Genomic DNA, 25,296 nt, shown 5'->3' with positions numbered 1-25,296 from the left:
GCTTGGAAATTTTGGAGAAGAAGGAGTTAATGCTTTTAAGCAACCATTCGTCCTCTTACCATAGATAAGGGTGCATTCTAGTGGCAAAATCCATGCAATGCAGCTGCATAGATGACTGATCTAAAGAAGAAACCTGGGGAATATGAGGCTTTTGGAGGAGCGTTGCGCATATGTGGAAGGGGGGGTTGACTTGAATCGCGCGTAAACCTCACCCAGAATTGGCTGATGCCTTTTAATTTCCCACTCCCCTGGTAGATAACCCTGTGCCGGGGAGCGAACTCCCACCCCCCCCACCCCCCCCTTGGCTAAGCCATTCCTCCCAGTTGGGTTCAGCTCGTCCTTCTGCTCCAGGTGTAACATCCCCGTACACAGCTGCCTGGGCGGGCCACGGGGCTGCACGCTGCAATTTTGGAGATTCCCTTCGCCATGCTTCCAGCTTCCCCGCTCCTAGCAATAATGAATGAGCACTGAGGGAGGCAAGTGCGAAGGACCAGGGGCCTGGAGAGCTGTAACCCTTAGGAATGCAGCGGTGGAACAAAAGAGACAACAAATCCCAAGCTGTCCAGGACCGGAGGATGAGCATTGCAAAGCGCTTTTTTTTTTTTTTTTCCCTTTTCTTCTCCCTCCCCACTTTGTGCAGGGCAAGAGGCAGAAGAAGAATGAGCTAAAACGTGCAAATTGGACTTCGCATGGCAAAATTCCCCTTGTTTTCTGGCATGCCCTAAGCAACAGCGAACTTTTCCAAAGAGGAATCTAACACAGTTCTTACAAGCAGCCCAGCCCTCCCTCCTGCTCACTGTCCGGCTGCATTAACCCTTGCTGTTTGGGGGTGTCAGGGTGCGCACCCCAGCAGTGGGCAAAGCCTCCCTGCTTTTTTACCCCTCGCCCAGGGGCAGCAGGGCAGGAGAGGAGAGCTGGGCACCCTGCACACACACAAAGGCTCCTTCCTGGACCAGGGTGGGCAAGAGTTGGCTCCCTGGGGCGCATCCAGCCATCTCCCCTCTGCGCTCACCTCTGGAGCTGATGGGATGGTGCGTGCACCGGCTCCCCTCTCTCTGAGGGTCCCCAACCCTCCAGCTAACCAGGCAGCGGATGGGGGAGGGTGTCCCTGCCCCCTGCCCCACCGGCACAGGGTACAGCGTGCAGGATCAGGCCCTGCTAACTCAACCTCCCCCACTCCTCCCCAAACTCAGAGCCCCGACACCTCCCTCCCACACTCCCCCCCTGCAGCCGTGCAACCCAATTGCAATCACTTCTCTCCTTTTTTTTTTTCTTTTTCTTTTTGCTTAAACCGTGAAGATCTGAACTTCCACCCCCACCCCCCCAAATCCTCGGCTTCCCCTTCCCCCTCCTCCTCCCCTTGTCTCTCCTCATAATATTATCCTTGATCACTGCCCGGGGTTTGAAGCCCAGAAGTCAGAAGCTGCGCACCCCACCCCCACCCGCCCGAGTGTGCACTGATAGGGCCCTCGCTGCTGGCACCTAGTCAAGCTGAGGTGTCATTGGGATCTCAAATTGCAGCTAGGGGCTGGCAGGCAGCCAGAGGCAGTCTATTTAAAAGACAGCCTGTTCTGCAGTATTCAGTCTCTTTAGAAACTTCTCCAGGGGAAAAGTGTTGGGAGATCTACAAAGTGGATTTTTTTTTTTTCTTCCTCTCTTTTTCTTTTTTTTTTTTCTTTCCCCCTTTCCCCCTGTTTTTTACCGCTCCTCTGCAGACTTTGCAACAAAACACTCCAACTTTGCAGAAAACTTCTCTTTTTTTTTTTTTCGTTTTGCCTTTTTGGGGGCTTTTTTCTTTTTTTCCTTTTTTTTTTTTTTTTTTTTTCCTTTGCAAATCTTGGAAGAGGAAAGCGGGAGGGTTGAACAGAGCCGATCGAAATACAACTTTGCTTCATACCAGCTCGCTGCGTCGGGAGAGACTTTTTCTCCTGCAGAAGAAGAGAGAGGGAAGGGGGAGCTTTGCATCCCCTCTTCCTTCTCCTGAGTTTTTTTTTTTTTTTCTCTTCCCCCTCCCCTCTTGACTGCTTTGATGCATTAATAGCAGGACACTGGTTTTCAAGGAACTTTGCTCCCTTCCCAACCTGCCTCCTCCTAGCCCTTCGGGAAGAGTGTGTGCGTGTGCTTGTGTGCGTGAAACCGCCGTCCCACCTCCCCAAACCCCCCTGCTCCCCCCCGCCTCCCCCTGCAACCTGTAGGCTGTGCAACTCCTGCAGGCTTTTCTCCCTTTCCCCCCTCCTTCCCTTCCCCTCTCTTTTTGCGCTCCCGCGGATCGCAGTTCCCCTCTTCGACGCCAGAAAAAGCTGAAAGAAGGGAGAAAAAGGAGGAGGAAAAAAAAAAAAAAAAAGAAAAAGACAAAAAGCAAACCTAGACGCTCCCCCCCCTTCCCAGCGCCAAAAGAAAAGCAGGAGGGTCTCGCACCCCGAGAATAAACCCCAGAGTGGGGCGCCTGCAAGAAGGGCTGCGCTTTGCTACCCTTTTTTTGAATTTTTTAAATTTTTAAAAATTTTTTGATTTTTTTTTTTTTTTGCCCCCGAAGGGGGAAGCGGAAAGCAAGCACCGCCTGCCCCCCCTTCCCCGTCCCCCGTCGTCGTCGTCCCCCCCCCCAATCCTTGCCGGCGGCGGCAGCCCCCCGCGCCCCCCGTCCCCGCCGCATCCCCCCGCCGCGATGCTGCTGCGGCTGCTGGTGCTGCTGGGCGCCTGCCCGGGGCTGTCGCGCTGCCTGGGCTCCTTCGTGCAGTGCGAGCCCTGCGACGGCAAAGCCCTGTCGCTCTGCCCGCCGCCGCCGCTGGGCTGCGAGCTGGTGAAGGAGCCGGGCTGCGGCTGCTGCCTCACCTGCGCCCTGCCCGCCGGGCAGCCCTGCGGCGTCTACACCGAGCGCTGCGCCCGCGGGCTCCGCTGCCTGCCCCGGCAGGGCGAGGAGAAGCCGCTGCACGCCCTGCTCCACGGCACCGCCGTCTGCCTCAGCGAGAAGAGCTACCGCGAGCAAGCCAAGGCCGGTGAGTGACCCCCCCACCCCCTCAACCGCACACCCACCCCCTCTTCCCCCATCCTCATCTTCCCCGGATGCTTTGCCGCCCTTTGCCGGCTCCTTTCCCATCTTCCCGCCTGCTTTTGCCACCCCACTCATCATCTCCCGCCTGCTTCTTTTTTTTTTTTTTTTTTTTTTTCTTTCACCCCCCCTCTTTCCGGGTGCTCTTCCGTGCCCCTCCGCTGGCTTTTCCGCCTTTCCGGCTCCCTTTCCATCTTTCCGCTTGCTTTTTTACTCCCTCCCACTGACTGCTCTTCCCTGCCTCTCCCCCTCCCGGCTGCTTTCCCACCTTTCCGGCTGCTTTCCCACCTTCCCAGGTGCTCTTCCATGCCCCCGCTTGCTTTTCCGCCTTCCCCGGCTACTTTTCCATCTTTCCGCCCGCTTTTCCATCCCCACCCTCCCCAGCTGCTCTCCATCCCCCCTCCCCCGCCGTGTGCTTTTCTGCCTTTCCGGCTGCTCTTCCATTCCCCTCCACCACCGGCAGCTGCTTTTCCATCATTCTGGCTAATAGTTCTCTCTCTCACACACACGTATATGCACACCGGCTGCTTTTCCATCTTGCCAGCTATTTCCCCATTCCTTCCCCTCCCCACCCCCTCCACCGGCAGCTTTTCCAAACCCCTGGTTGCTTTCCCACTGCTTCTCCACCACCACCACTTCCCCTGGCTGCTTTGCCACCCCCCTATTTCTTTTCCACCTTTCCAGCTACTTTTCCATCTTTCTGGCTGCTCTTCCACCCCCCCGAGCTGCTTTTCCATCTTTGCAGGTACTCTTCCATCCCCCCGGCTGTTCTTCCATGCCCCCCGCTGCTTTTCCCATCCTTCTTTTCTATCCATGTCCTGCTCAAACCTCCTGTTGCCTCATCTCACAGCCTCCCCCACCCCCCTTCCATCATCACCTCTGGGTTGTCCCATCCCCGATGGAGAGCTTTTCTTCCCCCACCACCCAGGTGCACCCACTTAGTCACAGCTGCATCCCAGCCCTTCCCCAGTTGCATCCTTTACATCTTCCTGCATCCCTGTCTTCACCCTCTTCCTGACCCCTTTCTCTCGCCATATCCTCCACCTTGCTCTGGGGCCCGAGCTGCTCTCTCCAGCTTGAGGTACAGGGGAGGGCAGGGCACCTCCTTGCGACCATCTGCCCCATCCCCAAAATCCCCAGCCCCTAGCCCCCCCCCTCCACCCCAGGTTTGCTGCTCAGCCTCTGGCTTTCTCCTTGGGATCACCACAGCCTGCTCTTCCCGGCCATCCGCTACTGGGCATCTTTGTTGGGCAATGGGTTTTAGCCCGGGGTGGTGCAGGTGCATTTGGGACAGAGAACCTGTGAAAGCAAAAAAAGAATAATAACGATGGTGTTGCTAATAACCAGAAAGAATAAGGTTAAAAGCGAGCATGAAGGCTGGCATGGTAGCAGCGGTGCAAAGCCAAGCTTCTGAAATGTATGCACCTTGCACGTGACAAAAGCACGAAAGAAAGCGCTCCTTCACTTTGACACGCGTTAAAACTCCTATTTCTGGATCCTGGAGCTCGTGCAAGGCCACTTTCCTTATTTTCTTCCAAATACATCTGTATTTCTGCCACGGGGTGAAGGGGAGGCAGGGAGGATATCTACACGTCCAGGGGACTGGGGAACCACTAGGCAAAAAAACCCCAAACCCAGAAACAAACCCCCCACTTCTTTTTTTGGTCCATGAAAAAGTCATTTTTGCTTGTTAGCAAGCTTCTGCTTATACCCGCGCAATGGGAATCCGTTTCTCCTTTCTAGCACCTAATAAATCTTGATGCTTTTATTATTTTTCCCCTTTGCTGCTCGCAGGCAGTGGTTGAGTTGCTACGCTCCATCATTCAGCGCAAACCCAAATTCTGGGTGTGTAACTGCCCCCTCACCCCCAAATGACAACAAATGTCCCAAAACACCCCTAAAATCAGCCAGAAACGGCAAAGCTGAGCTTGGTTTCCTGAAGGGGAGCTGGAAGGGGTGAGGGCTGGGAGGGGACCTGCGCCGGGAGCGGAGGGTGAAGCCAGGAGCCGCGTTCCTGCTGTGGAGCCCAGGAAGCCGGGCAATAACCCGCCGGCAGCGGAGCTATGTGAAGTATCCCGGACCGCGTCATCCCCGGTGTTTATTTACTCTACGCGTGTGTCTGTGTGTGCGCGGCTGGGGGGGGGAGGCAGGCGGTGTGGTCAAGAAGGCAAAGCTGTGCAGCCGAAACGCAGCGGCGGTGGGGAGAGTGGGGCCGAGGTTGCCCCGTGCAGACTGAAGGCACCCAAAAAAAGCTTTGGCACTCGGCTCCCAGCGGGAATCTCCTTTTCCTTCCTCCTGCCTCGCTCTTCCCGAGGAAACTGGTCCTTTGGCAGGTGCTTTGACTGAAAACTTTGGCCAGTGCCCTCATAGTATTGCTGCTTTTGGTTTCCTTGGGATGGGGAGCACCCGTTGGATGAACAAGGGGAAGGATAGGAAAGAGGTTGCAGGTTTGTTGCAAAACCACCACCCCCCGGCACCACCCGCGCTTCCAGTTTGGACTCCCCGAGTGCCGCAGGGGGCTCTTTTCAACGGGTTTTGTTCGCGGCCGAGAGGTGAGCCTGGATGGGAAAGGCTGCTGCAGGAAGCCGCAGGAGACCGGCAGGCTCCTCTTGAGATTTGCGCCACTGCAAAAGAGAAATAAAAAATAAATCAGGAATTCCTGAGGACGGGAGAGGGGAAAAACTCCCTTGGCATTCGACTGGTAGCGTGTGAGAACAAAGTATATTTTCATAGGCATGTTTCTAAGCAACGGGGCAAGGAAAGAAATGAAGTTTGACTTGAACTTTCTGGCCTCTGCCAGTTTGGCCAGCAGCGCGGGGACCGTGCGCTGGGGAAGCTGGCCTGGCCCTCCCATCTATCAATGACCAAAATTGGCCCTGAGCTGCGAACCGCTGAGAAAGAATCAGCACTCTGCGAAATAAACTATGTGACAGCGGCGGGGACTAGATCAAACTGCATTTCTATCTATTTCTGCTCTTGCGCTGGCCAAGTTTAAAATCGCAGATGCTTTCCTCCTTCTATTCGAGGTGGAGACACGAAAAGCGGTATTGCAAGAGCCCAAGCCAGGGAGGCCGCGCTTGGCTCTCCTCTACACCAGATGTCTTGCCCGGGGATAAGATGCTCCCGGGTACCGTGCCTCAGTTTTCTCATCTGTAGGCTGGGCACAGCGGTACTGAGAAACGCTGGAGCTACGGGGCAGAATGTGCTTCTGGTTTGCTGAGAGGTCGGAAATGAAAGCGAGTGTGGAATTAATGGGTTTTGGTAAGGCTCGTTTTAAGGAGACGGATGTGTAGGTACTGACGGGACGGTCCCTGCAGTCCTTCCTGGCACAACAGTCAGACGCTGTCCTTTACCAAAAGCCAAACATCATGGCTGTAATTGACTGTTCCTGGGAAAAAAAAACATGAATGAGCTTCATTTATGGCACAGGCTGCAGAATTCTGGGTTTTCTCTGTTTTGGTTAGGTTTCCTTTGAAATACACCACGTCTTTCCATTTTTCTCCCCTGTGCTCCCGCCAGACTTCCTCCTGCTGAGACAGCAAGGTCAGGCCGAGCACCGGGGAGCGGAGGGCACAGATTGGAGCCTGCTGCCCTAAAAAGGCTCGTGGAAAAACAAAGATTGTCGACTATTTCCCTTCTCCTCTCTCAATTCCTGCTGTCTTTCTAGAAAGCGAGCGAGACTTGGCAAGTTTCCTCACGAAACCGTGAGCCAACGATAACCAGGAGGGGAAAGCGGGGAGTTGCAGAATTAGCCCTAAGAAAATCGTCTTTGCTGCGTCAGCTGGAAGTAGGCGGAGGAGGAGTGCTGCCGAGCCCAAGTTTCCTGCAGCTCTTGTTTGGTGCAGTCCTTTATCCTTCCCCGGCACATTCCCCACCACCCCTCACCCCCCGTTTCTCCTTCCTGCGCTCTTCTGCTCCCTGTTCGGGGATGCGGGGCTTGAGGGGCGAGGGATGGGGGGCAGGTGGGCAACCCCACGCCGAGGTCCGGGGCAAGGGTGAGGGTTAGGGCAGGGGTCGTGGGAGTAGGGCGCTTGGGATGGGACGCGCCGGCTTGGGAACATGTGTGGCTCGGGGAGGGATGCGGCTGGTGCAAGCGAGCGGCAGGTCCTTTGTGCGAAGCAGCTCCCGAGCTGTCAAGGTGAAAGCTAGTAGCAACAGGCCTGCGAAGCCTCCGATCCGAAACAGGAAAATCTCCATTTTTCTTTTGATCTGAAGTTTCAACAATAACACTATATTAAAAAAAAAAAAAAAAAAGGCGGGTGAAATCCATCAGGTGCCAGCAAGAGAGCCGGGTTTCTGCGGTGTGTGTGTACGGGGGAGGGAGGGATGGGGTGGTTCAAACAGGAAAGGAGGGGCCTTGGCTGGAAAGATTTTTCGGCAGCCTGGTTTCTAAGGAAGGAGGGAGAATATTAAGTAGTCGATCCAAATGAAATTCCTGCTGGGTGCCAGCAGAGTTCACCCGAGAAAAGACGTGGCTCTGTGCGTGCGTGCGTGCGTGCGTGCGTGCATGAGCGATAGCGCTGGTCCCGCGCTCCGGTGCAGCGCTGGACCCGCTCCAGGTGAATGGAGGCAGCCCCCCCAGAGCCTGCACCGCTGCAGCCGAGAACAGGGGCTGGCCTTAAATGGGAGCCTCTTGCAAACCTGAGCGATGCTGGAGGAAGGCTGCGTGCCTCCTCCCGTCGATATTGAAGCACCGGCATCCTGCGCCCGGATGACTGTCGCAGCTTTGGCACGTCGGTGGCGTGAATGCAGTCGTGCACGACTGGAAGTGTTTGCATGACTGCGGGCTGAGGTGTCCCGTCAGGCTCGGAAGAGAGGGTACGAGCTCGGAAGAGCTCGGGTACGTTTTGTGCCAGCTTCAGGACAGTCCCTGGTTTCTTTTGGTGGTGTAGTTTGGCACAAGTGTGGCAGGGCAGCCGGGGATTAAGGAGAGGAGAAGCAGCATCGAGCGGGCGCTGCCTCGCACGGAGCGCGGTGCTCTGCTTCCTCCTAACGTCTGCTGGAAGTTTTACCCGCGCCGGATGGAAAGGCATTGCAGATGTAGCAGCAGCTGCGGGAGCTGTTATAGTGGTGGCGGTTCCCAGTGCTCTTCACCCAAACTGGAAAGCCTGGGAGCAGTCTGGGAAGGGGGGCAGGAACCTCAGCCCCTCTGGGGCTCATCCTCCCCTGCTCAGCGGGCTGAGCCGCTGAGAACAGTCGCAGCTCGTTTCACCTATGCTAAGTCACAGGGGAGATAAAAGGGCCCGTGGCACAGGAAATCCTGCCTATTTTTTTACCGCACACTTAGTAGTGCAAATTCAAGGTCGGACACAAATAAAAGCCGAATTGGGCTGATGCACACCTGCCCCTCGGTGTGGGCTGCAGAGCAGCAGGATTGACATGCTCAGGGATGATACGCATGTGAGCGTACGCACACATGTACCCATGTTCACATGCCCACGCCCGCCCGCACAAACATTTAATGTGTGCAAACACACAACGCGGAGCATTTTCGTCTCTGGGGGCAGAACAGTTTCCAGGCAGCACACGCAAACCCCGTTTAGGTGCAGTGGATCTGCTTATGATTGGCACATCAGTATTTTGCCGTCAAGATCAGATATTGGCATCCAGACCGGCTTACTCTATCCTCCCACTGAGGGCTGAGAAATGAGGTGCAGCAGGTGAGCATATCAAACAAGGGGAGGCGAGGAAGGAGATAGAGGCAAGATAATTCCTCCCAGCCAGCTGTGTGGATCCGAACTCACCTTCCATGGTTGGAGGTGGGATCGTTTTTTCTGAATGGACTAAGTCTATGTTGATTAAATACCCCGAGAGATATCCCAGGGAAGGTGCGGATAGGTTGTGGCTTGCAGAGGGCAGCTGATCCTCTGGCCGCATGGCAGGGCTGGAGGACACGTGCTGGGGGCAGCGGTGCCTGGTGGCATCAACAGGGGAGACGGTGCCAGGGGCACTGAGTGCACTGGGACCCCACAAACTTCTCTTTGCCCAGGCAGCAACAACTGGCCTTCGGGAAAGTGGGAAAGAAGAACTGAAGTGGGAAAATATGGCAAATGTGCTGAGGGCAGGAGAAACAACCTCCAACGTTGAGGAGGAGAAAGCAGCAGGACTTGAAGACATGGTGCATGCAGAGGTCAAAGGTGACCCAAAGAGTTTGGCGTGGGTGAGCTCACAGGCAGCCAGCATAATAACCACCGAGTCGTTTGTAAGGAGATTTTTTACAGGTAAAAAGATAGGTATTACCTGTTTATCCTCAGGACAGGTGTAGCCAAAAGCACGAGGGGGCTCTGCTGGAGAGGAGGAGAGGGAACACTGGCCCATGTGCTGCGATCCTCTAAGACCTGGACCCCCAGGCCCATTTAGCAAGAGCCTCCATGGGAGGTCTCCCCGGCGTAATGTGCAGGGTTGCCCATGGGTCACAGACCCCTTAGTGTTTATGTCAGTCCACAGCTCACAGTCAATCCCAGTGGAAGCCAGCGTAATGTGTTTGCAGAAATTTGGGACTCTCAGTGGTTTGATGTGGGCAAATTTGCTCTCAAGGAAGCCATTTCTCAGCATGTTTTGGTGGATCTCCTGTCTATGATGTTTCCAGGATAAGTGTGCTAACTGCCCATCAGTCCATGTCTTTTAACCATGAGCTTCTGGCTGGGAGACCACACCTGCCTTCAGCTATGCCTGCAGGAAGGTCCAAGCCTCCCTGGCTGCAGGAACGGTCTGGTCAACAGGCTAAACCTTGAGGAGGCATCTTAAATTTATGCCTGTGGAGTTAGTGGGCACTTTGTGTCTGTGTTTACGTAAAGCCTTGCTCTTACTATTGCCCTCACTCTCCAGACCCCTCTGATAGTCCCATAATTTTTCCCTGTGCCTTCACCCTTTTGGTACTGCCTCTTTCACACAGAATGTGGAAATGAGGTGTCAATACCAACCCCCAGCAAACTAGCACATCATTCCATATTAGCCTGGCAGGGCTTGATCCTGCAAGATGCTGAGCACCTTCTTGCTAGGCCCAGAGCATCATAGGCGTTCAGGGACCTAATGCCCTTCATAGGAGATGGCTACCTCCATCCTCGAAGGACTGTGACACCAAAGCAGAAGACACCGTTGGCTTCAGTAGGATTGGAAGGCTTCTAGCAGCTGCCTGCCTTGAGGGCTGTTGTTGCAGTTTGATTTGTTTGCTTGTTGAATGGACAATGTTGCCTCACTGATGGAGGTAATTGTTACGTTGATGGAGATAACTGGTCTGGTTGCTATTTAAGGGCAAGAAGGTAATCCTGACAGATACTTAAGGAAATGATCCCCTAGCTAAACAAGAGAGGGAAAGTATCTTAAAGGTAACTTTGGGGGCAAACTTGGCCAAAAGTCATAATTATTTTTGTAGAAAAGCAGTAGAAATATTTTCTTTGTCCAAATTCAGATGGGATTCATCCTCGGAAGACAATAAATCAACAGACCCAATTACTATTCATGCTTAAGAAATCAGATGTTATGCATTGGACTAATGATGAAAATCTGTTAGTTAAATAAGCCAGTGAACAACTATGGAACCTTGCTTTCACTTTTTAATTTAAAGGAGATGCTGGAAAAGAAAAAAAGTTTCATTAGGGAGAGACTGCATGTCTTATACCTGTCCAGCAGCCAATTATGGTGCTGCCACAGCCGCATGTATGTCTTAATACATCTTAATAATGTCTAAACACAAAGTGACGTACAGTCACTTTGCTTTGACTTGTGACTCCTGCTTTCCTGAAGAAATAGTGGAAACCGGTGAAATTTACTGCATCATTTCATAACCAGTTCAATTTTCAGTTATTTGGTTTTGTAATAGCAGAGGTGGCTTGAGGTTGCAGGAAAAACAACAAAGCACCACAGGGATTTTATGATTCCAGACAGGCTCCGGACCTGTGGCAAAGGGTGATCAGTTGTCTTGGAGTTTCAGACCCAAAAATGGAGGTCTGCACCCTTTGCTCCATCAAGGGACCCGTGATATTTTTTTTAACATTGCAAAGCATCTTCGTATCACGTTGGACCAAAGGGAATTGGTTAGTGTATGCAGCGGTACTGTGCAGGGAGGGAAATGTCTAGGAGACGCAAAAGTCATCCGTTAGGATCAAGCTTGGGCAAGTTTTCTGCTTATCAATATTGTCAGAGCGTGAACATCAAACTTCTGGTACTGTTTCGTGGTACTGCTTAGGTTGACTGAGAGATTAACTAATGGCCAGGCCTACTCCAGGCGAAGGCTTTCAGAGAGAAGGAGCCATTAAGAAAGTAGAAGGGAGTCCTGAGGGCAGAGGTGGAAATCTCATCACTTGGGGCTCATAAAAGTCAGGTCAGACGGTACATGTGACGATGTGTCATCTGGTGCTGACACAAAGATGAGCAATGGATGATCTCACAGATCTTTTCCATCTGGTTTAAGGCAGAGCTGTGAAAGTCAGGCTGAAGGCCTAGAAATTAATCCAGGCTAGGCTGGAGGTTGCAATCACAGCTGCACGCCTGAAATACTTGTGGTGTTGGACCAGTTCTCGTCCAGCACCTGACACATTCGTCTGCACCTCCAGACTCCACCTGATGTGCCTTCACCTCTCTCTGGGGCGGGCAAAGGGTTTGGCTTTCTTGGCTCTTCTAGTTACTGGCTGCTGTTGAGGCTGAGACCCTCAACAACATAAGTGAGGATGGACCTTGTGATGGAGACCACCAGCCTGCAGTGGCAGCAGCCTCTCCCAGATTCAGTTCCAGTAGGCCAGTTGGTAAAATCTTCTGCTTGCTATGAAACTAAATCAGATTCAAAACCCTGACTAAAAGGCAAAAGTCACTTTCATCCATAAGCAGGTCAGAGAGCTTAGCATAAACTGTAGTGGCTACATCTCTGGTAGGATATCCTCTTCTTGGGATCATCTTCTTTAATATAGAGGTTTCCTCTGAACTGCACATTGTTCTCAGGTTGAAACGCTGCAATATCCACAGTGATATCCCAGCCTTTGATGGCTGCCAGCAACACTGTTCCTGGTTATGGCTCTCCTTCTAAGGCCTTAGCACCTAGCTGTACTATGTTTTGTCACGTTTGGGTTTCAGTGATCAAAATGGGATCAGCATCCTGGCAGCATCTTGCTTTCAAGTCCAGGTTTCTTGACATCTCATGTATATTGACACGTGCCTTCTGCTGAGTTTTAGAGACAGGCCCCACGTAGTCCAAGGGGGCAAAGCTACCTACTCTTCCTTCCTAGTGACCTCCACCCAAAGAATTCCTCCTTGTCCCTTTCTTTCTCATACAATAGTGATAGTTGATGGATGCTATTAGACTTCTCTTCCAACCCATCACTCCTTCTTCATTCCTAAAGACATAGTGAGATGTTTTTCAGGTGATCCCTTCCCACCCGGTGGCCAGAGGAGCAGTTCACACCCTTTTGTTTCCATTCAGAAGACCTGAATATATGTTTGCTTTCTAGGAAGGGTTTTCCTGTCTTTTTGCCACAGAAAAACCCCATGGAGAACCTGCTGGTAAACAATTAAACAATGCTTATCAGGAGCTACTTTAGATTTTCCTCGTGATTACTGTCAGTTAGGCAGAGATTGTCATGCAATTTTCTTCCCTGAGTTTTCCTTCTTTGCTCTTTTCTGCTTTTAGTTCCTTGGCAGCCTGGTGTTTTGCTGCCTTTATTACAACCGATGGGATCTGCCGCTAGGGTGGCTTTGTTGGAAAAGATGCGAGACTAAGAAAGACTGAATGATTTCATCCTTTCCAGGAAGGAAAAATATGTTCTGGTCACTATGATATTGAAAGATGATTTATTTAGATTTCTCTGGGTCATTCTTCAATTCAGCTCTCAGCTTCTTGTGCAGTTTCAGCATATGGAATGGGCAACATCTGTAGTCTCCAGATGATGTGAAGGAAATATGTTTTATCTTCCTATCAACAGTGCATCAGCAACAGGAGCTTCTTGATGTAAATCTAATCCTGAAATACTTCCTTCCCTTCCACTTGCCAGTTCAGTTCCCTGGAAGATAACTTTGTTCAGGAAATGTCAGGCTGATACAAGCAGCTATCTAGAAACAGAGTGCCTGCAATTTTGCAAGATGGCGCATGTCAGCATCATTTAGTTGTAATGGATGGATGTTTGTTCATCACCTTACTGGAAGGAGAAACTCTGGAAAGTTTCCCAAATCTTTTACTGGTTAGACATTTTGGGTTCCCTCTTGCACTGAAATAGTTGTCGAGAACCCCATGTCTCTGGCCACGCTGCCTGGCCACCACAGGCCCAGACCTTCACCTGAACTTGATGTGTCCTGTAAATGCATTGCTAGCTCCCAAGCCTCTGTGGGGAACTGATCGTAGCCAGATTTAGGAGCCCTCTGGAGAGAAAGGGACAGGTCAAAGCCAATACCGAGCCCCAGTCCTTGTTTTTACGTCCCCAGTCAGAACCAGCCCAGCCCTCCAGCTAATGCCCAAGCTTGGCTCTTCCAGCACAGCGTAGATACTTGGAGCCTGCTGAACTAACAGCTAGCAATGTGCAGGGAAGGAGCTTACATCAGGGAGCTCCCCATCTCTAAACCTGCCTTTCTCCTTGCTCTAGAGAGTTGCTCCCAGGTAGTTTGATTTTGTGGCTGCAGCAAGGAAGGGCAGCTCAGGAAAGTATCATTTGGCACACAGCAAGGCAGATCCTTCCTTACGGTTCACGTTCCCATAGCTGTACCTCTCCCACCTCCGCGGCACTGTCACTGCGGAGAAGTGGTGCTGACCCAGAGATCCGTTCCTACAGATAGGCCCTGTGCTTTCAGAGGAGACCAAAACATGAGCTGGTTCCCTTGAGAGCTCCTTTCCCACATGCTGAGCTGCATTTCTCCCCCATCCAGCTCTGTATGAGGACACCGAGGTCATCAGGACAATCATCTCCCTTTCCCATGAATCCTATGTGAACCCGGGGGCAGCCCAAGCACCTGATATTCACGCTCTGCAGGTGAGCCCTGGCTGATGCAGCAGAATCTGCATCCGCAGTTTCTGCTGAGGAGACAAAAATCTCCTGAGAAAGAGCTGTTCTTCCAGGCTAGTTCAGCAAAGCCCAAACAATAACTTAAAAAGGCCACAGTATAGCACATCCCTCTTCCATCCCCTCTCTGAGGCTCTTCAGGTCTTCCTGAGCTGTTCCCAAGCATCCTACTGGCCTTGGCTTAGTAAAATGGGGATAAGTTTTAACCTAGGGTTGAGTCCTTCCAGCCCTCTGGCTGCTTTTCCATCTCTTCTCTGATATTGGTCCCACTGATCCATATCCTTCTCTTAAAAGGTGTCTCTGTGGGACAAGAGAGTGAGGTCCCAGCAACTTTCACCGTGCTGTCACAGGGATTTAAGGTACTGGGATACCCTGGAGCTCTCTTCCAAAAGCTTGTGTGGCTTTTGGGCTGTGGACTATTTGGACTGTGATCTTATGTCTTTGGTAGGGAACTGGGCATGGTGAGGCAAGAGTGGGTGTTTCTGTGGGTGCTCCACGATGCTTTGACTGCTAAAGACTTCCTTCCACACTCTGAAAATCACAAAGGGGATTTGCTGCCTTCAGCAGCTGTTGAAATACCTAATTCCCAGTGAAGGAAACAGGGTCTGGGTTTTATTACCACTGCTCTTGTGCCTGTAAAACAGTTTGGCACTGCCGCCCATGAGAGCTGCACCACAGGCTGCAAGGGGACCAGACCTGAAGAGGCACTGGGATTTATCTTTCTTAACTTCAGATGTTTGGAAGGCCTAAGTGAGACCATCGGAGTGACAGGAGGAGACACTGCAGCCTCCAGAGATACATTGCTCCACCCTAAAATTCGGTGCCCAAGCCAAATGATGGGGCTGGTCACAATTTGGAGGGTGCAGCATCTCTGCAATGACTTAGACGTGGAGTTGAGCCATCCAGCGAAGCCCCAACACCTCTGTGCTAGTGGGCGGGCGTTAGTTGGCACAGATCTGTCGTAAATGCCTGTTGCGCATTGCTGGGACCTGGGGGGAGGTGGGGTGGCAGTCCAAGCAGGGCTGCTGTTTTTCTGTCCTTCTCGGTGTGTGGTTGGTGTCTCCTCCCAGTCTCTCATCGCCTGCGAGCATCACCAGCGTGCTCCCTCGCCAGTCCCCACCAGACCAGCCGCGCCGGCCTGCTGTTGAGTCCCCACCAAAGCACAAAAGTTCGTCGAAAGTCCAAGGCACATTGCAGCTGGCTCTCTGGCAGCCAACGCCCTGGGCTAGCGGAGGGACCGGCCAGGGCCTGCATCCCCGGCCCTGGCTGCTTCTCCTCCAGTGGGTGCCAGACAGCCTCGGGCTGGGCGGCCGCCTGAGATCACCGCCTGACTTCACCGGGGCGGTGGTCTGGAGCAGTGACCCCGGCCCGGGCCGGCTCTGCTGCCCACCCCCGTGGGGCTGTGGGTCGTTCACCGCCACGCTGGGGGGTTGCGCCTGAGACAGGAACGTAAACGAGCTGTTCTTCGTTAGAGCAGTGAAGGCTCCCTTCAGCCTGGGCTGATCCCGGCAGCCTCTGGGGAGCTCAGGAATGCTTGTGCTCAGTTGTGCTCTCCAGCTGCTAAAGGGTGCGAGATGAGATGACTCTCCTCGCTCTGCATCCCTTCCCTGCCTGCATTATCCCTTCCCTGCCTGCATTTTTGGGATGCAAAGACAGCGGCTTTCCCTATGTGCCGACCAGGAGGGAGGGATTTTTATTTTCCCATCATGGTCACAGGTGGAAGTCCAGGCTGGGGAGGAACTTGCCTGCCCATCCCAGGAGATTTCGGCATAGGTCAGGCACATCCCCTCCTCTGGAGTGAGGACAAGTGGGGAGGGCAGCTGGGGGAAACGCACGATGGGGGTTTTTACCAGCCAGGGACCTGAGCTCAGACTTCCTGTATAAGATCCAATCTGAAGAAAAACAGGTACATCTCTAACGTGATTTGGAAGTGCAAAAGTTGTTTTCAGGGACAGCACTGACATTCCTCCTCTCCCGGCCCCTGGGAGCCCAGGGAAACTGCTCTGCGGTGCCCAGCAAGAACCAGTACCATAACGGATAGGGGAGGAAGGAGAAATGGGAGGATCCCGTCCCGCCAGCAGGTACAGGGAAGAAGACAAACATTGATTTCAGCAATCATTGCCTCTGCCTGCGTGTACGTGTAAAGTCCATCAGGAAGACGTAAGAAGCCGGCGTGGGGCTGGGCAGATAATGGAGCCACCACAGATAGGAGTCTGCAGCTGTTTGTGCTGGGGAGCTGCTGTTATGGGTGAAGCTCGGAGGGAGTGTCTGCATCTGGCTCTGATTAGCTCTTCAGAGTCCTGATTGATGGGAACTGCAGAAAAATCCCTCCCTCTCTCCCCTAGCCTCTCCTGTAATTTTTTTCCCTTCTCTGTCACCAGCGTTGGCTGCCTAGGTGTCTTATCCCAAAATGTTCTCCCTCCCCCTAAAAAGAAAGCCAAGGTGTCTATTAAAGAAGATTAATATCCCTCAACACCATCAGAAATCACCGAGCCAGGTTTGGGAAACACCACATTGTTGTAAGCAGTGATGGGACAGAAACTGGAGTCCTCCAAAGACAGCTGCCAGCAGTGCCCAAAATCACAAGAAGCCCATTGGAACAGCAGGGTTGGGGGGAGGACGCTCGTGATGTCCTGCAGCTGAGCATATTCCCTTCATGGGCGTACTGGGAGGTCGTACTTCATCCTGGGGGTAAATCCTCCTCCAGTGGAGAGCAGAGACATTGTGCACTTTGCACTGTGCTGTTTAGCAGGAGACACTTGCTGCTCTATGAGCAGCAATGTTTCAGCCCTGGGTAATGTAAGCCTTAATTGCCATCTTGCAATGAGCACCTCTGAACAGAGATGGCCCAGTTTGGGGGCAGAGGAAGGACTGGGCAACTTCTCAAGGTCTCCACCAGTGACATTTGCTATCGTTCCTGTGCTAGAAGTTTAACTGAGATCCCCGTTAAGTCTTTCTTCAACACCTTCCTGCTTAAGTGGTGCATTACGTTATGCTCATGTTGTAAATAATAATAATCATGATGATAGTCAAGAGGGCTGTTTAGCTTTTCCTTCTTAGGTGTGTGTGGCTTTTGGGGGGGGGGGGGATTTTGAACAGGACAGCAAGTCCTCTAGCAGTGGGCTGTGGATGTAACAAGCACGGATCATTAGCAGCAGCCGTCAATAGATACTTTTCCTACCTTCCTGCCAGAAACCGATGAAAATGTGTTACGAAAATTCAAGCCTCCTAGCCATTTGGAAAAAGCTTCCTGCTCCACTCTGTCATGTCAGCAGGCAGGGAGGTGGTGTTCCCACACGCCCCGCACCCACGCATGAACACACACCCCAACCCTGTGAGGACCTCACACGTGTCCAAAACGTCTGGAGCACGGAAGCACCCAGGCTGGGTTTTGGCCCAGGTGCAAGAAGGTGCACGGGATGTCTGTCAAGGACAGCAGGCAGCTGGACAGGAGCGATTTGCAGGTTCCCAGAAACTGTGCCTGGTGTTTTGCTACTCCGTGTCCCTTTTGTAGGGGCACGGTGAAAGGGTTGGAAACGGCTCCTACTATGGAGCTCCCTCTGGCCAGCCTGGTGCGGGGAGAGGGCACTAAGCCCTCAGCCCCAAGGCAGAGGACAGCCCACGCTCTGCTACTGGTATTTTCTGCCGCCCAGGGCTCATGGAAGCCTGCATGAATTAGGACATCAACAGCACAACCCTTCAGGACTGACCTGTGTCAGGAGCATCTTCAGATGCTTGCCACTCTTTCCCCGAGTCCTTCATGGGCACTGTGGCACCAGGACCAGACACGAAGCCATGGGGTGGCTCTGAGTTGAGTTCAATCATCTCCTGCCTTGGCTGTAGGGTCAACATCCCCTTGAAGTGGCTACAGCCCAGGTCTCACCTCCAGGCTAGCAGGACATCCTCAGCTTAGCCAGCAATGTCATTCTTCTGTGTGGCCAGCGAGCCTGGGACCTCTGCTGAGAGGTCACCTCCTCCTGAGGAGTGGGCAGAAGGGATGGAGGTGTGAGAGCCACCCACCTCCTGCTTCCCACTGTCCCCCAGCTGGGGACATGGTGAGTAGGGCATTGCTGCCTATGCTTTGTGCCCACAGCTGAAATACAGAGACATAGCGCGCTCTGCCTCTGCAAACAGCTGCCTGCCTGAAACCCAATCGCCGGGTTGGCGCAGCGGATGGGAGTGGGTGGGAAGGGGCTGTGCAGCGGGCCAGATCCTGACAGCGAGGGAGGAGGAACTCCAGCCTCCTTCCTGAGTCTCAGACAGGCACAATTAGGGTTCATTTGGGGAAATTGGGCGTTGCTCCTGCCGGCGTCTCCTCCGGAGCAGACGCACAGCGGTGCCAACGCTGCCTGCCACGAGCCAGGCCAGGGTGGCAGATGGAGGTTAATGAATGAGCTGGTGGGTGAGCATGGGCAGGTGGGTGCAGGGGCTCTGGAGATGCTGACGTGGGTGTCTGGTTGTGGCTGCAGCGGGCGGCTGCAGGTTGATGTGGATGAGCCAGCCAGGAGACGAAGGAGGGGGACCACGTGGGTGCTGTCTGCCCCAGCTCTGCCTTTCCCTCTTATGTTGGCACCAGAAAGGTCCCTCACCAGCTGCCCAGAGCTTGTCAGGAGTTTGTGTGTCAGAGACTTCTGCCCTTCAGTTTGTCAAAATTGGCTTGTTAGTATCAAATTAGGGAACAGACAGTCAGGTGCATGAGCAGGGACCGCTTCAGCCCTGTTGCTGCAGGAAATTAGGCTAGAAGTCATCAGAGGGTGGAGGAAAGGGATCCCTCCAAGGCATCTATGGGGTTCTCACTGGGAAATAAAGACCCAAACCAGACATCACAGCTGAGTGGCAGATGGAGGACCCCCACCACAGCCATCCCTTGTTGGATCACTACTTGAGCAGGTACCTGTGCGTGCCGGGGAGGATGAAGGAGTTCCAGGAGCTTTTTCGATCCTGCAAGAAGAGCTGGACGTGGGCTGGGAGCTGGGCAGATTTCGGTGCACGCCAGCCCTCACCTCCCTCTGCCAAGCACTGGGCTGCCACAGCTCCCATCTCCCCTTGCCAAAAGGGCTCCGCGGTAGTCCCCAGCTCCCAGCCCACGCTGCCAGCTTGCAGGAGGCAGAGAAATAAGGTGTTTGCAGAAGCTGAAGCTGCTGACCACGTGAGCGGGCTGAGCCGCTGCAAACACCCGTCACACCACCGGTCCAGGGGACTGGACACCCCGTGCTGTTTTTCTGACTGGCTTCTCACTGCCTTGTCCCATTTGTTTGTTGTTTTAGGTTTGCCCAGGTAGCTGTGCCTCTTCTGTTTGTTATTGCAGAGGTGATGAGCTGTGCCCCTCTTGTGTTATTGTAGGGTTGCCCACACCAGTGTGAATCCTCCCCTCCCCCTAATTACCCTAAGGCAGTTTAGGGAGATGCCCTGGCTTTGCCATGTCCATCCTGTCCCTGGCAGTCGGTGCCAGAGGGGATTCCTGGAACAGATCACAGCTTGTTTCATTGCCGTGGAAGGGCTTAGTCACTGCAGATGTGTCCAGTTTCCTTTTGGACCTCGGATTGCCGCAACATCTTTGTGGCAAAGGATGCTCTTCTATTGCACCTTGTACCCTGTCATCTCCTGAGGTATAAGATCATTCCCAATTTAATCATTTTCTTCCCTATCCCTTGTGTGTCATTCCCTTATAATAGAGGAGCCCCAATCTGTGGGGCCCTTCGAGTCCTGCGGCAAGAAAAAAACCCCAAACGTACAAATATCATAGGGCAAGATGTCAAGAGGATCCTGCCCTGGGGATACGTGCGAGTCCTGGGGATGGTGGACGGGGGACTGTGGGCAGTTAGGATGGTGCTGGGTCTGGGGTGCTGACCCAGTTCTGTTCTTGTGGAAAGAGAAAAACAAAGGAGCTGCTTTAATAAATAAGTGGCTGTAGAAAACTTTCCAGTTTTGCTGGGAGAGAGCAGGTCCACCTTGGCAAGGAGGGAGGGGAGACTGGCAACCGTGGCAGGCTTGGGGGTCCAGCGACCAGCTTGTCCCCGTGGCCACCTCCAAGGCCACCCCGTTGGGGGTATGTGTGACAGTCTGGTGCTGCCATCTGCTGCTGAGCGGCGCGTCCATCCCCGACTTGCCGGGCATCCCCCGGGTACCCCTGGGCAGCCTGGTGGGGCAGAGCCATCCTCCTTCCCCCGGGGTGCATCTGGGCTCCAGGGAGCTGTACATCTGCAAGAAAACTCCTGTTTGCCTCGTTGGGGAGGGGATAGGGGGTGGGCTTATCCACTTTTATTTTCATCCTAAGCCTTTTTCTTTTGTCCCAACAGTGATGTTGCAAGGAGAGGCAAAATTGGTGCCCTGCTGTCTTCACTGTAGGGTTGCAGGAGGGGATGGACTGGGTTCGCTGGGCATCGAAGTCGTGGGAGACACCGTGCAGGGAGGGATTTCAGCCGCTCTGATGCTTTTACTCCTGCCGCGGTGGGTTGCCATGTTCCTGACCACCGACCCCAGCACAAACCTGCCATCAGCACAGGGCTGCTGGGAACCTGGGACTGGGAGACCGGGAGCCTCAGGAGCTTTGAAGTCTATTCAAATTTAGTCCAGAAATAACCCTTTTTCACTCTGGTGGCTGTACTAAATGTCACAAGTCATCTAAGTTTAGACTGTCACCAGCTCACTCCTATATATAACCACGCAGGGATCCTGACTGCATCCTGCCGGCACAGGTCACACTGGGGCGATCCGGGCGGTCTATAGGAAGGCAACTGCCATGGACAGAGCCTAAACCCGCTCCTCCCTTGCCGTCAGTGCTATCGGTGGCAGCTATGGTCAGGCAGCACCGCTCGGCAGCGTTACCCTAGGCTTTGCCGGCTGCTCAGTGTGTGCCAGCGGACAGGGGCTGGTTCGGTCCCGTGAACGTGGGGTTGCAGGCTGAGGAACCCTTGAGATCCCTGCACTTGTGAACCGCGTCTTCGACATCGCTGCCCAAGTGTCTGCCCAGCCACCTGGTGGCTTTGCGGTGGGATTGACCTTGACTTTGGAGTTGTCTCCAAGCATCCGTAGCTTTTGCTCTTGCATCTGCCAGGGCAGGGTGGGGTGTGAATTTGTCACTTAAACCTCTCACCATGGCTAAACAGGGGCTTCTCTGCCACATTTTGTGTGTCAGCTGGTCCTCTCTGGGTGTGGGATAACCCTCCCACCAGTCCTTCTCCACTGACACACTGCAAACAAAGCTGGAGCCTTTTATGTAAAAGCCCATCCTGACCCCCAGCTCCTCCATGCCCTCAGACACCTTCCTGTCCTGAGCTCGGGGGTCACACAAAAGCCATGCCAAGTCCCACACAGTGGGATAAAGCCAGGGCTGTAGGCAGCAGCTGGGAAAGGGATTTCTTTGGTTATTTGTTCCCGTCCTGCCTGGTGCAAAGATGTCCTATGGGGTCAGGCAGGAGGCTCTCCATGCAAAAGCAAGCCCCAGTCAGTTCATGGAGACCTGACGGTTTGGTACCTCTTCCCTTCCAGAACGGGAGTCTCGAGAACATGAGGAGCCAACCACATCAGAGATGACAGAGGAGACCTACCCGCCCAAGGCCTACCGGCCAAAGCATGGGCGCCTCTCCGAGCTGAAGGCTGAGGCCCTGAAGAAGGACCGCCGGAAGAAGCTGACCCTGGCCAAATTCGTGGGCATGGCTGAGAACACGGCGCACCCCCGCGTTGTCATCCCTGAGCTCCGGCAAGAGTTTGAGCTGGTGGGTGCCTTTGCCTGCCCTCCACGGGGCTCCCGTGGGGAGCAGGTGCCAGTGGCAGGGGGGACAGGGGGCCTGGGGGCATTTGTAGCTGGAGGCTTGCTGAGTGGTGCTCCCCTTCTCATGCTCCATCTTCTACCCCTTTGCAGGGCCCCTGCCGCAGGCACATGGAGGCATCCCTGCAGGAGCTCAAGAGCAGCCAGCGGATGGTCCCTCGTGCTGTCCACCTCCCCAACTGCGACCGAAAGGGCTTCTACAAGAGGAAGCAGGTAAGCAAGAGCCCCATGGAGGGATGCTTCTCACACAGGGAGGGTCTGCTGCCCTGGATGGAAAGGATGGAGGTTTTTCCTCTGCTGGGCTGGTGGGAAGGGTGCTGTGAGCATCTCCAGGCGTTTTTGGTGGTGGGTGGCCTTGCTGAAGGCTCCAAGTGCCATCTGGCCTGAGGTGAGCATCCTGACGGAGCTGGTGTGGGAGGAGGAAAAGTCAGCGTGCCCCAGGCTGGGGTAGCAGCAGGGATAGAGATGTGCTGAAAGCAGAGAGCAGGAGCTAGGTCCTACCCGGGGGATTGTATCACTGGGGTGAAAGGGGCAAAAGCGCAGGGCTGATCCTGATCCCCAGCACGAGGGAGGCACGCGGGGGCTGGTGGGCATCTCCTGATCTCTGCCCTTGGGTGTCTCCCCAGTGCAAGCCCTCCCGAGGCCGAAAGCGTGGGTTGTGTTGGTGCGTGGACAAATACGGCATGAAGCTGCCGGGGACTGACTACCTGAGTGGAGACCTGCAGTGCCACGCGTTCGACAGCAGCAACGTGGAGTGAAGTCGCATCCCCTCCCTCCGCCCCATCACTACCTACCCAGGCTCCCTTCCACCCTCCCCTCTGCACCTCCCCGCGCCCCGGGACTCCGATTCCTTTCATCTCATGTAAGAAGAAAAAAAGAAAGGAAAAGAAAAAAGAGAAAGGAAGGAAAAAGGGAAAAAAAGAGAAAGGGAAAGAAAGAAGAGAAAGAAAGGAAAAGCAAAAAGAAAAGAAAGGAAAAGCAAGAAGAAAAGAAAGAAAGAAAAGAGAAAAAAAGAAAAAAGAAAAGAAAAAGAAAAGAAAAAAGAAAAGAAAGGAAAAGAAAAGAGAAAAGAAGAGAAAAGAAAAGAAATAAGAAAAGAAAGGAGAAAAACAAATCCTGAAGAAACTGAGGACTCGGAATCTACAGCAGCCTCTTGACAACAAGGACTCAGCAAGGAAAGGACAGAGCCAGAGACAAACCAGCTGCGGCCGCTCTGCCATCCTGCGCCTCTCCCCAGCGCCACCCGCATCCCCCTGCCGTGAGCAGAGGCCACCCCGATGTAGGAAGCTCTCCCAGTTGGTGATTTTCCAGTACGGGTTTTGGGCGGGTTAATTTTTATTTTTTTTCCGGGTTAGCCAGTCATTTTCTGAAGGGTCTTGAGAGAAAACCTTGCGGCCACCAGTGTTCCTGCTCCTCACTTCTGTCCTCCAGAGTCTCCTGCCCACATCGCTGGGACTCACTCGAGTCGACTTGATTTGACTTCAGTCTCAAACGACCGCCCCGGATCCAGACAGATTTTGACACGTCAGGAGGAGGAGTGGGACTGCTGGCTTCGAGTCTGGAGATGAGCCGGGGAGGGAAACACAGCTCCTGCAACGGCACGAATACCCCCTCAAAAATACTCATGGACTTCAAAAAGAAATCACCCATAAAGGAAAGATGTCCTTCTCCATCCGGTTCCTCTCAAACGGGAGGTCAGAAACCTTTTTCGACAAGCGGAACTCTGACCGTTGTCCATCCAGGTGTGGAAGCCTTTGTGCATGTGTGTGTGTGCGAGCGTGCGTGTGCACGGACGTGGCTTTTCCTCCTTGTAAAACTTCACCTTGAAACCTGCGATTTGGAGGGCTTAACTGTAAGCCGGGGGAGAGATGCTGCCCCCCTCCCAAAAAAGAATAATAAGCTGTGGGACTAAGCACCGGAGGAGCATCGGTGCCCGTGGGATCAGGGCCCTGCCGACGCCAAGGGCTGCATCTGAACCGACACCGCAGATACTCCATCACTGTCCAGACTGTAGCATCCCTATGTGGGGACAGGGGGATCGGGGCCAAAATCCTTCACCACCCTTTGCTGCCACGAGGAAGACCAACTATGGAGATTTTTTTTATTATTTTATTTTTTCACAGCCAAAAAAGTGGTTTGCTCCAGGGGGAAAAAAAAAAACAAACCCAAACCTACACTTTGTTTTGTCTTGGATTTTTGTTAAGGACGATTTATAGCCTTTCCCATGGGTAGGAAAACATCGGTCTCCATCTTTTCACGTTGAGGATACTGCTTACATTGCCATGGCTGATTCCTGCCACCCTGCAGCAAGATCCTGCGACAGGACCTCGTGTTTCACCGGGGATCCAGCTCCTTGTTGAGTGACAGCAGCCACCATGCCACTGAGACCCACTGCCTCAGGCGTGCTGGGACAGCCCTCAGCTGCCTTCCTGACTTCTCTGTTGTTTCTGGTTTTTACGTTCGATTTTGGGACTGTTGCCTCTCGTTTCCCCATGACAAGGGTCTCCAGGGTGTTGGTGCTGGGAGGAGATCCTGCAGCAAAGGGAAGGAAGGAAAGGAAAGCAAGCTGTGGGGTCTGGGGGCTGCGATCCCAGTGGGCAAACACGCACCCACTGGGGACCACTTCCCATCGCCGCAGCTGGAGCTGGCAGCCAGCACTGCCCAAAGGGCAGGGAGGAAAAGGGGTCTTCTGCAGTGCCACCGGCTCCCCGCCAGCAGGGATGGGACAAGGGGGATTTGGCACTGAGGGGCTCCGGCAGAGGCTCCTCTCCATCATGGATTGGTCACCCTCGTAGCCTCCCATGGCACAGCATCGGTCCCCTGAGCATTCCACGGACCCCCCCCCCAGGACACTTGCCCCAGTTGAGGGCAGGACTGGATGCCCACAGTTATTTCCCCTGGAGTTATGGTGGGGGCGAGTTTTGCTGATGGAATTCCACAGAGACCTGGTGGGGCGTGTTTGGAGCTGTGGGTGAGGCATCTTCCCTTGCGGAAAAGAAGGGGCTGCCACCAAAAGCAGATCTGTCCTCCCAGAAAAATCCCAAGAGCGAGGTGACCCCTGTGATGCTGAAGGGGAGCATGGCGGGTGCTGGGGCTGAGGGAGAGACCCCTCTGGGCTCTGCAGGGCTGATGGAGCAGGGTTGGTTTGACCAGGGTGGGGGGCTAATGGTGCGGTGAAGGTGGCATGAAGAGTGGGGTGAAGAAGGCAGGCGGAGGAGGAGCCTGTGCCAACCCCAAGGGCCACAGGTAGCCATATTGGCACCACTGTCTACCATCTCCTCCACTTGCTGATCCCCGTGCAAAACCTCCTGACTGTTATAGGCCAGTACCACCTTCCCCAGGACCCTTCCCTCCTTCTCTCTCCCTCTTTCTTGCTTTTTTGTTTGTTTGTTTGTTTTGTTGTTTGATTTCCCAAAACTTGAAAGCCTTTGGCTGCAGAGAAGGGAGACGTACTGCCAGGGCGGGATGGGAGCGGACAGAGGGACAGCAGCTCC

At 53.7% G+C, this 25,296-nt stretch overlaps 1 protein-coding gene across 1 annotated transcript; it reads left to right on the top strand.

Annotated features, from left to right (window-relative positions):
• The first annotated feature begins 2,029 nt into the window (after window positions 1-2,029).
• Window positions 2,030-24,079, top strand: IGFBP5 (insulin like growth factor binding protein 5). The gene is made up of 4 exons (XM_082484323.1): window positions 2,030-2,996; window positions 21,523-21,749; window positions 21,896-22,015; window positions 22,429-24,079. Exons 1-4 carry the CDS (start codon window positions 2,666-2,668, stop codon window positions 22,558-22,560), a joined length of 810 nt encoding a protein of 269 aa, XP_082340449.1. The 5' UTR covers window positions 2,030-2,665; the 3' UTR covers window positions 22,561-24,079.
• Window positions 24,080-25,296: the final 1,217 nt, after the last annotated feature.

Source organism: Vanellus vanellus (assembly GCF_965231255.1).
Source record: "Vanellus vanellus genome assembly, chromosome: 5".
Lineage (NCBI taxonomy): Eukaryota > Metazoa > Chordata > Aves > Charadriiformes > Charadriidae > Vanellus > Vanellus vanellus.
The sequence above is the reverse complement of the archived record's forward strand: the minus strand, read 5'-3'. Positions and strand labels throughout refer to the sequence as shown.

What these genes read in the sequence shown, in the direction of transcription:
- IGFBP5 (XM_082484323.1), top strand. Translation starts at nt 2,666, where the DNA reads ATGCTGCTGCGGCTGCTGGTGCTGCTGGGCGCCTGCCCGGGGCTGTCG. An exon ending in CCGCGAGCAAGCCAAGGCCG is followed by an intron (nt 2,997 to 21,522) that starts GTGAGTGACCCC and finishes CTTCCCTTCCAG; the next exon opens with AACGGGAGTCTCGAGAACAT. An exon ending in GCTTCTACAAGAGGAAGCAG is followed by an intron (nt 22,016 to 22,428) that starts GTAAGCAAGAGC and finishes GTGTCTCCCCAG; the next exon opens with TGCAAGCCCTCCCGAGGCCG.